The sequence below is a fragment of the Peromyscus eremicus genome, chromosome 4 (genome assembly GCF_949786415.1).
Source record: "Peromyscus eremicus chromosome 4, PerEre_H2_v1, whole genome shotgun sequence".
In the NCBI taxonomy this organism is placed as follows: Eukaryota; Metazoa; Chordata; class Mammalia; order Rodentia; family Cricetidae; genus Peromyscus; species Peromyscus eremicus.
In genome coordinates, this window is record NC_081419.1 from 100,723,738 (window position 1) to 100,734,474 (window position 10,737).

General features: G+C 44.1%; 1 protein-coding gene across 3 annotated transcripts in view; it reads right to left on the bottom strand.

Annotated features, from left to right (window-relative positions):
- Positions 1-6,935, bottom strand: part of Sppl2a (signal peptide peptidase like 2A) — a 40,020-nt gene extending 33,085 nt beyond the window's left edge. For all 3 annotated transcript variants that reach the window (XM_059261338.1, XM_059261336.1, XM_059261337.1), the window contains exons 1-5: positions 6,805-6,935; positions 1,984-2,103; positions 1,059-1,241; positions 497-586; positions 145-278 (exon numbers count right to left, since the gene is read on the bottom strand). In XM_059261338.1, the coding sequence (XP_059117321.1) occupies positions 145-278; positions 497-586; positions 1,059-1,241; positions 1,984-2,103; positions 6,805-6,870 (593 nt within the window). In that variant the 5' untranslated portion in view covers positions 6,871-6,935. The remainder of the gene's footprint in view (positions 1-144; positions 279-496; positions 587-1,058; positions 1,242-1,983; positions 2,104-6,804) is intronic.
- Between the last annotated feature and the right edge of the window lie 3,802 nt (positions 6,936-10,737).

A 10,737-nucleotide genomic window follows, 5' to 3' on the forward strand; every position in this document is an offset into this window, starting at 1 on the left:
AGACAATCCTACAATCTGGTCTTAACGGCCTTCATGGCACAATATACTGAGGTGAAAAATGTAAATATTCTTGTTATTAAGATTATTATTAAACATTATGTAAAACCATTATCAGGAAGCCATAAAAAGTTTAATTAAACTTACAATTCAATGAGTCCACTCCAGTATCCTCCTAATGCCACAGTGAACACAGCAATTACAAAAATAACCACCATAGTATAGTCAAAGTTAGGCCAGGATGGAGAATACATTTGCACGGTAATGTTATCTCCAAGAGTCTGAAGGGCAAAGTGACAAACACAGGGATGAGTCTCCTAGCGAACAGCAGCAACATCTACATTTCATCAGACAGCAGAGAAGACCGGACAACTGGAGGCTTTACTCAGCCCTGCAAGCTTCTTGTTAGCAAGTGGAGGATGAGTGATAATCAAAATTAAGGATCAAACGTAAACAATTGTACCATTTATAAACATCTAGTATGCAATTACTAACTTACCTGTTTCATATCTCTAAAGTCTTTTTGGCTTATAACTGCAATTAGTATGGTCATATTTTGAAATTCAGATCTGTTCCTTGAGGAAGGAAGCTATAAGAAAAAAATATGAAGCTTGATTAACTATTAATACATTTACAGAATAAAAACCATACATACTATTATACAAAGTGCAAATATTATATTGAATCATAAAAACAAAGCTTCATTATTCATTCTTAATAATATATGAGTTCTCAAAACAAAATCCTTTTAACATGAACTTAAACAGATATATACTATACATGACATCATATGGGATAGACACTGTATAAACATACAGCATACGTATATATGTCTCTCAACTCTAAGACTCCAAGTCATCTCAACTCTAGAAATACAGCAAAAACGACAAATCTTTCTGATTAGAGTGTTTTATTAATAAATCTAGAATGCTTATTAATAAAAATAATCCACAAGATTATTAAAAATCCGGCTTCTAGAATATACACACACAGAGTTAACCCGGCTCCTGGGAGACTTGATGTTCCGGGCTCAACAGAAGGTACTCCATTCTAGCACTTACTAGGACACTGCTGTTGGCAATCAGCAGAGCTTCAGCACCACCTTGCTGTGCAATCCTGGCCTTTTCAAGAAAATGGCAGGCTCCCCATTGTACCACCACTGCTCTGTTCTTTATGCCATCAGGAGGAATATCAGAAGGGTGGCACAGTGGCGTTCCAGTCAGATTCATCAAGCTAAGAGAAGTCTGCAAAGAAGAAAGGTTTTTAATAAGACAGATACCTTACCTCACCTAACAGCATTCATCGATGAAACACCAAAACTGACTTAGTCCAGTGTTCTTCAGGGGCTGGGATGTCACTCACTTGTTATGCCTGAGTTAACCAACAAACCCAACTTTATGACAAATAGCAAGGACTTGAGGTATGAATTTCAAAATTCCCTAAATCTGGGGCCAGAGAGATGGTTCAGCAACTCAGAATATTGGTTGCTCTTCCAGAGAGAGGGCCCAGGTCCAATTCCCAGCTCCCACATGTCAGCTCACAACCACCTGTAACTCCAGGGATCTGACATCTTGTGGCCTCTGCAGGCACCAGGCATGCATGTGATATAAAGACATACATGCAGGCAAAACACCTATATACATAAACTAAAAATAAATAAAAATTTTTCTTTAATCATTCCCAGCACAGTGGCCCATGCCTTTAATGGTAGCAATCTAGAAGCGGAGACAAGCAGTTCTCCAAGACTTTGAGGCCAGCCTGGTTGACAATAGTGAGTTCCAGGCTAGTCAAGTCTATTTAGTGAGACCCTGTCAGGAAAAACCAAAAAATTCCCTAAATCATTTCTTTTATGGGGAGGAAAACACTTGACTAAAGTCAATGAAGTATTTTTTTAATCACCAAATACCATAACTGAGTCAGACCCTAAAATACAGTTATTACTCAGATTCAATATTCTTATGAATAATTATCATGTTTTTCACTTACTGCATTTTCTAGGGAACCTGGAAGCCTTGTCCATTTGGGGTTATAATGCATGCAATAGTCCTTGGAAAGTGAAGATGTGCCATTTGCAGACGCGTGCAGGATGGCTTCCTGAGCAGCTGTCTAAGATAAAAACAACAGCTTTCGTGAGGGTGGTCATAATTAGGCTTGCCGGCAATTAAGGATCTTAATAAAACTATTTATATGCAGGTTTGATCACATTTCCTAAAGAGGGCAAGTCCTCTGATGAGTTTATTTATTACTCTTACTTAAATAGCTCAGGAATAATGAAACTATTCACATTTGTCTAGAGCTCATTCTGTGAGGAAGATGGGTCACTTTCTTACAAGATTAACTATGACCCTTGTCTGAAGGGCCACATCCCTGGGAGGGTTCTTGCTGTGATGTAATAATGCCACTCTGCCCTCTCTGCTTGACGCTTTCCTCCTGATCCTTTATGAGTTATGACTTCATTGTTCACATCCATGCAGAAGGATGGGCTCAAATCCTGTTTGTCCCATCAGGTTTTTACTACTACCTCTCCCTAGGGTTAAGGAGATGCAGGAGGACTTCTAAGGATTATCTGCATAAGATAATCACCTTGAATTATAAAGCTTTTTCACTCAAGTCTTCAAGAGCTTTCAACTGCCTCTCCAAATACACCAATGCAGAGTTTAAGAGAAAAACTGTGTACTGGGCGATGGTGGCACATGTGTTTAATCCCAGCACTCCAGAGGCAGAGGCAGGTGGATCTCTGTGAGTTCGAGGCCAGCTTGGGCTACAGAGCTAGACCAGCCAATGTGGTGATATACTGTATACCCTAATAAAGCTTGTGTGAGGATCAGAGGACAGAGCCAGCCACTAGATTAGACATAGAGGTCAGAGAGTTGTAGCACACACTTTGTTTGTTTGTTTTGTTTTTTTGAGACAGGGTTTCTCTGTGTAGCTTTACACCTTTCCTGGAACTCACTCTGTAGCCCAGGCTGGCCTCGAACTCACAGAGATCCACCTGCCTCTGCCTCCCGAGTGCTGGGATTAAAGGCAGTAGCACACACTCTTAATCTTATCACTCTGGAAGCAGAGATCCATTTGGATCTCTGTGAATTCCAGGCCACACTGGAAACAGAGCCAGGCAGTGGCAGCACACATCTTTAATCCCAGTACCGGAAGCACACACGCCTTTCATCCCAGGAAGTTATGTCTGGGCAGAGCAAGGTATATAAGGTATGAGGAAATAGGAGCTTAATCTCTTTAGCCTGAGGATTTCATAGAGGTAAGAACTAGTGGCTGGCTGTTCTGCTTCTCTGGTCTTTCAGCTTTCACCTTGATATCTGGCTCTGGGTTTTTTATTAAAAAAACCATCTAAGATTCTAACAACAAACCAAGGCTACACAAAGAAATCCTGTCTCAAAAAATAAAAAAGAAGAATGAAAGCCAGGCAGTGGTGGGGTGCATGAGAGGCAGAGACAGGAAGATTTCTCTGAGTTCCAGGACAGCCAGGGATACATACAGAGACCCTGTCTCAAAACAAACAATCAAAAATAAATAATAAATAACATAAATGAGAGCTAGAAGGACTGGCCAGATAGCTCAGCTGGTACCCACAATTGTCACCAAAAATGACAATCTGAGTTTGATCCCAGGACCCACATGGAGGAGGGAGAGAAATGACTCCCATGAGTTGTCCTTGAGCATGACACATATGCCCTGGCATACATGCCCCCCCATAAAGAAATAAGACAATAAAAAATAACTTAAAAAAGAGCTAGAATACTTTCTTTTGTCTTATTTCTCATTGCCTAGAAAGACAGGGAAAAGGGACAGAGTAATGGAAAGAATAATAAGAAAAGGTGTGGGGGGGGGGGTGGCAGGAGGCACGCAGAGACATCCTCAAATGTTTAGAATATTGCTCCCATCACCCACCTCCTTCAATATGGGTTCTTCCCATCTTCTCTGTGAACACATTTATCTCTAAATCCACAAGGAAGAAGAGGTCCAGGGAGACAGGCCAGCAGGTGAAAACACAAGCAGCCAAGCCTAACGACCTGGGCCCCACACCTGGGCCCCACATGGAAACCATGATGGAAAACAAAGCCCTGCAAGGTGAACTCTTGACTTCTACCATGGGCCGTGGCACAGGAGGGCACGTGTGCACAGATACACACAAGCATACACAAAATAAACAAATGCAGAAGCCTTGGCAGCTAAAGCATATGTACAGTAGGTTTTTGAGACAGGGTTTCTTTCTCTGTGTAACCCTGGCTGGAACTCTCTGTAGACCAGGCTGACCTTGAACTCACAGAGTTCCACCCGCCTCTGCCTCTCAAATGCTGGCATCAAAGGCGTGGCCCACCGCTGCCGCCACCACCCGGCTTCATTCTTCTTTTTAAGGTGACTTCTCAGACATTCTGTCATAGTGACAGAAAGCTAATGAACACAGAAAACTGGTACCATGAAGGCAGATCGTTGCTTATGACTATAGCTGATGCTACGGCTCATAAGCCACTGACATTAGTTTGCAGGAGAAGTCTGGAAGTTTGGAGGGGCAGGCTAGAGAAAACCTACAATGCTGTAAAAAGAGCTTAACAGGGCCATTCTGCGGAAAGAACAGGAGAGCAGAATGGTGACAGCAACGTTGACAGTAAAAAGGCAGGCTCGTGAACTTACAGATGGAATAGTGACTGTTTGGAATCAGGCTAAAAGCAATGCATGGTATATGCTGGCGCAGAATTTGTCTTCATTCTGTCCAACCTCTGACTCTGTGGGAAGCTGAGTTTAAAGGACTAACCTGAAAGAGGTAATGTCCAGGTAGCAGGACATTCAAACTTTATCACACAGGTATTCCTGGATGCTTTTAGTTAAGACTTACAATGAGAATCAGGAGCAAAACCACTACAAAAGTAGTTGGAAACCTTGCAGTTTGTCCAGAAAAGGGACATGTTTAAAGTTGCAACCACGGAAATATATCACCCACCCACCCCCAACCATTAAAAAAAAAAATACCCTTATTCCTCAGAAGGCTAGGGACGAAGCTCAGTTGGTAGGGCGCTCGTCTACCATTCATGAAGCCTTGGGTTTGAGCTTGGTGGTCCACGCCTGTAATCCCTGCACTCAGGACAATCAGAAGTTCAGGGCATTCTTGGGTAGCTCAAGGTCAGCCTAGGCTACACAAGACCCTGTTTCAGAAAAAAAGGCAGGGGTGGGGTGGGGCAAGTACTTACACCAGGACAGTGCTTAAAGATAGCTAAATATGTAGCCCATTACCCTATGTATCTACGCCACTAGATCTTCCAAGTTCTCCACCAACAACCACAGTGTGGGGTAGCAATTCTTTTTGTTGGTTTTCTGTTTTCAAGACAAGGTTTCTGTGTAGCCTTGACTGTCCTGGAACTCACTCTGCAGACCAGGCTGGCCTCAAACTCACAGAGATCTGCCTGCCTCTGCCACCAGAGTGTTGGGAGAGGCATGCGCCACCACTGCCTGACAATGTGGTTTATCAAGAGTTGATGTATTACGGTGCTAAATGCTGATTTATCTTGAGAAAGGATTAGTGGAACTATGATATAAGTATGTAAACAGTTTTTCCTAATCATCTTGAGAGGTTCAATGAAATGAATGCTAAGTTTAACATAAATTATAGATTCAGGATATTTACATACCCTCTGAGTTGTTCTTTGGGACTTAAAAGTCACTTGTCTGATTACTCAGTACACACCTTAAAGACACAAAGTAATGCTACTGTGTTGCTATTCTCCCCTCAAAATACTTCTTGTATTAGTTCTCTCCAGTATGATCTTGATCCTAATGCTGTCCAGCAAAGTTCCGAGAACACCAAAGGCTACTTTTTTTTTTAAACAGTTTTGAGCTTAGACTTTCTTGCTGACCCTTTAAAGCAAGAGTAATAAAACAGTCTTCTCCAGAGAAGTTAGTTTCTCCGGAAAATGACTACGTACACTGTTTACACAACCGTGTGCAAACAACACTGATAATGGTTTCCAACCCGAAACCCCCAAAAAGAAAGTGAATAGAAACAAAATCTCAATTACTGAAAGCTAGCTTCTTGGTCACCAATTAGAACTCAAATTACTTGATGCTGAATTTTAAAACATTATTTTTGCAAATATGGGTATGTGTGCACCTATCTTTTATTTTTTCTTAACTAGACTTCTACCCCTTTAGACTTCAAACTAAAAACCTCCAAGGCCACTTTCATACTTTCTTTTTAAAGGGATTTTAAAGTATCCCTATAAGAAAACAAAAGCACAAAATAAATCCCCACAGTATAATCACACGCACCTTACAGAGACAGAACTGTACGGGAATGGAAGGAAAGCATACAGATATTCATATGGTTATAGAGAGAAATACGTATGTGAGCGCAGTTAACTAAAGAGCACTCCAGAACGCTAACACCTAGAACCCAGTCCGTCCCTGCCCCCCCCACCCCCGCTTTTTTTTGTGGGTAAAAAGTAGCTGTAAGAAGGAGGCTACTCAACAAAACAGAAGTGAATTTTTTCAATTAAAAAGAAAACGTGCCGGCACGCTGAAAAATTAGAGAGAGAGCTTCAGGACCAAGGTGAAAGAAGCCCCTCCAGCCCGCGGGTTTCTTCCGGGGTGGGTATTTCGCAGGATTTCTGGGCACAGCGGGGTGAGGAATGCTGGGACCCGCGAGTGTGCACAGTAGGAGGGCCGGAGCGGGGGTGGAGGGGTGGGGGTAGGATGGAGGGCAGGAGAGGGGGGAGGGGAAGGGGAGGAGGGAGGGGAAAGGGAGAGGGAGAAGGGGAGGGGAGAGCGGAGGGGAGGGGAGGGGAGTGCGGCTCTCACCAGTCCCAGCAGGCAGCTCCAGAGCAGGACGGCCGCGGGAGCGTGCAGCGAGTGCAGCAGCCCCATCCCGCGGGCGGGCAGCGGGGCGCGGGCGGGCAGCGCTGGCGGTACCCGGACCTCCGAGATGCAGCCCCGACTTCCTCTTCCGGCCCCTCCCGCCGAGCGCTGGGCTGGGACACTGGGCGGACGGTCCGCTCCGGGCTCAGATCCTGGAACAGCCTTTTTAACTGCGTAAATCCCCGGTTCCCGTACGGTTCCCTCTGACTGCGGCCGCCGCCCATTGCGAGCCACGGAAGCTTAGGGTTTCAGTTTCCCTTCCGGCTTCTGCCACGTCGCCCACTCGAGCGACCTTCGTAAAGATGCCAACCAGACAGGGCCCCTCTCCACGCTTGAAGCACAGACCAAAACTTCTCAGCTGCAAAGTTTACGTCATCTCACCCGTCATCTCTGTCCTTAGCTTCTCTATTTTCCTACGCGTTGAGACCCACCGACCTTAGCAGCTTACATGTCACTTCCCTTGGGAGTAGCCCTCTATTCACTTTCATATTTCTCTCTCTCTCTCTCTCTCTCTCTCTCTCTCTCTCTCTCTCTCTCTCTCTCTCTCTCTCTCTCTCTCTCTCTCTCTCCTTTTTTGAGACAGGGTTTCTCTGTTTAACAGGCTGGCCTCGAACACACAGATCCACCTGCCCCTGCCTCCCGAGTGCTGGGATTAAAGGAGTGCACCACCGCCGCCCTGGCAGTTTGTTCTCTTCATAGCTTTTGTTTTTGTTTTGCTTTACTGAGACCAGGTATATCTACACATCCTTGACTACTACTGCCCTGGAACTCACATGTAGACGCCTAGAACTCAGAGATCTGCCTGCTTCTGCCTCTCAGGCGCTGAGATTAAAGACATAAGCCACCATACCTGACTTTTTTATACTCATTTATCTATGTATTTCACATGCTGCTCTCCAGTTAATGGCAGGGAAGCGTCCCTCTTTGCTTTGTTGACTGACCACTTTGTCCATACACATAAAATATTCAGTGTATACTAGGTCGTCAAATATTTGTTGGACGACTGTTTAATACCAAACACTGAATAGGACAGTGTTCCTGCTACCCTAGGAGAGGAACATAGCAAGGGACACATAGCAAACACTGTCAAGGTAAACAGGGACTTTTAAAACAGTGCTATACACGGATCAAAGGGAGGTAAAAATAGGCGCCCGAGAAAAACACCAGCCTCAGCCGACTGTAGCCAACTATTAATTTCTACGTAAGTTACTTTCAGCGAGGCAAAGGAAGAGGGAAGCCACTTCCACGAAGGAAGCATTAGTCTCGAAGCCAAGGGAGGCACTGGCAGAACTACAGAACTCGACTGAAGTTAGGAGTGGTGGAAGGTGAAATGTGAGAAGAGGCAGAGTGTGAAACATAAATGAGTTGGATAGCTTGGAATTTGAGACTATCCTCTGGGTGGTGCGGATTCGTAAAGAGTAAATAGAGCCATGCCATGACACACAGTTTCTGTTGGGGGAGCTCTCTAGGACGGGTGGGGTCACAAATAGATTGAAGCTAGGCCCAAGTGGAAGCCAGGGGACAGACCCAGGCAGAGCAGTGGAGGTGTGTGTGGGGGGTGTCTGCTCTGAGACAGTGTGCCGGAAGAAATGGGAGGAGAGAGATGGGCCGGAAAGAGTTGTACCAGATTTGCTTAGCTGAGAAGGAGGCAGGCAGAGAGGACCGATTTCCCAGGATCCTCCCCTGGACCCTTGACTGCGATGGATAGATGATGCAGGAGAGGGAGAGTGGACATGGTGGGGGCACAGTGAAGTGATATCCTGACTGAACTCATACTTTCTTCCTGCCGAGGGAAACCAGGGTTCCCCCTAGTAAAATGGCTACGATGGGCCAGATGACTTCATCTCCGAATACTGTGGAGTAGTTATTCTTGTGCTCCTTTGCCTAGTGAGTCTCAGAAGTGATTACCGGAGCTGTCTGAAGAGCTCTGGTTTTTTGGCCGACATTATTATCCCCCTTCTCAGAAAAATTGTGCTTGTTTGTGGTATAGTTCCTTGTGCATTCTCAATTTCTCTGTGCAACTGTTCTCTAAATTAAAAAAAGTTCATTATTATTATTATTGTGTATCTGGATGATGTGCGTGCATGGTCAGAAGACACATGGAGGCAGATCTTTCTGTCTGAATCTACGTGGGTCCTGGGGATAGACCTCACATCAGCAGGCTTATACAGCAAGCAGCCTTACCCACTGAGCTATCCAGCTGGCCTTATGTAGGTTTTTGAGTTTAAAAACTGTTAACGGTCATGACTGCTCTGCCTTCTTCACACAGTCGTAAAAATGTCATGATTTCTTATGTGAATAATGTTTCTCTGAAAGTTGAAAGAGGAGGAAGATCCAGAAGAAAAGTAGAAGTGTGTGCTCTCGCCTGTCAGCACGTTTCTTTCTAATCCTTCTGCCAAGATGCTTCCTCTTCATTTACAGTCCCTGCAAAGTGAAGGAAAAAAGAAATGTGAACGGGAGAGTAAAGGACTCTTGTTTAATGCCCCAATTTCTGGAAAAACTGAATGTTTCTTTGAATACACCTGTGTGGCACATACTTTTGTCTGTACATTTTAGAGAGGGGAAGGGTACTGGATATTTTTGGTAAATGTTTTTCTTCTCTACAGAAACTATGTGTAAATACCCAACAATAGAAAATAAGTGTCATTAGATTGAAGATCAACTTGGTTTATAAATATGTTTGGTGCATAGAAATCCTTTCAATGATAAAGCTATTATTTGTTGTTAGAACCTACCTATGTTCTAGGAAATGAGTAGGAAACATGGGTTTTTATTTTACAAAGGAAGAAATTGCCAGATTCATGTCAAAAGAGAAGCTGAAATCCACTGTCCTGACCCTCGCACTACCTTGACAGCCAGCAGGACACATCGGGGATACTGAGGACATGTGGTGGGGACAATTGCAGAGCAGTGGTCCTCAATGTCAGCCACTTTTAGAAACCTTTGAGGACACTGATGTTTGAGCTGTCTTCCACTCTCCACTGAGATCCTAGATACTGCTAATCTGGATATGACCAATATATCCGGATTTTTAAAACATTCCCGGGTCTAATAAACAGCCAAGCTTGAAAGCCTTTCCTTGTTTAGTGTTTTTAACATGCAGCCCCGGACCAGGCCCCTGATTCTACAGTTCAACATTACCTGGGAAGTGTAGGAAATCCCCAGTGAATCCCACCCAGACCTAGTGAGTCAGGAAATCAGAGGATGACCTTTAACATGCCAGGGACCTCATGCCATTTAATAAATTTAGCTCAAAATAGATTTTAGTCCTAACTATAAGAACTGACCTTCAAAATTGTCTCAGGGAAACATATGTGAAGTGTGGAATATTCCTTTACACTGTGTGAATATATGTTGCTGTGATTGGTTTAATAAAGAAGCTGACTGGCCAATAGCCGGACAGGATAAGGTTAGGGGGAGAACCAAACAGAGAATGCTGTTAAGAGGAAGGGCAGAGAGAGAGGAGTCACCAGCCAGATACAGAGGAAGCAGGATGTGTATAAAATGAGGTAACAAGCAATGAGCCATGTGGTAGAACTTAGATAAGAAATATGGGTTAATATAGACTGTAAAAGCTGGTTAGTAACAAGCCTAAGCCATAGGCTAAGCATTTATAACTAATATTAAGTCTCTGTGTGGCTACTTGTGAGCAGCTTGAGGGACAGAAACTTCCGCCTACAGTGAAGAGTCTGTTTTGCTTTGTTTTACACAGGGTTTCACTGTGTAACAGCCCTAGCTGTCCTGGAACTCCCTCTATAGACCAGGCTGGCCTCGAACTCCCAGAGATACACCTGCCCTTGCCTCCTGAGTTCTGGGATTAAAGGCCTGCACTACCAGTGCTGAGCTGTGAAGAGTCCTAATAGTTTTTTGTTACAA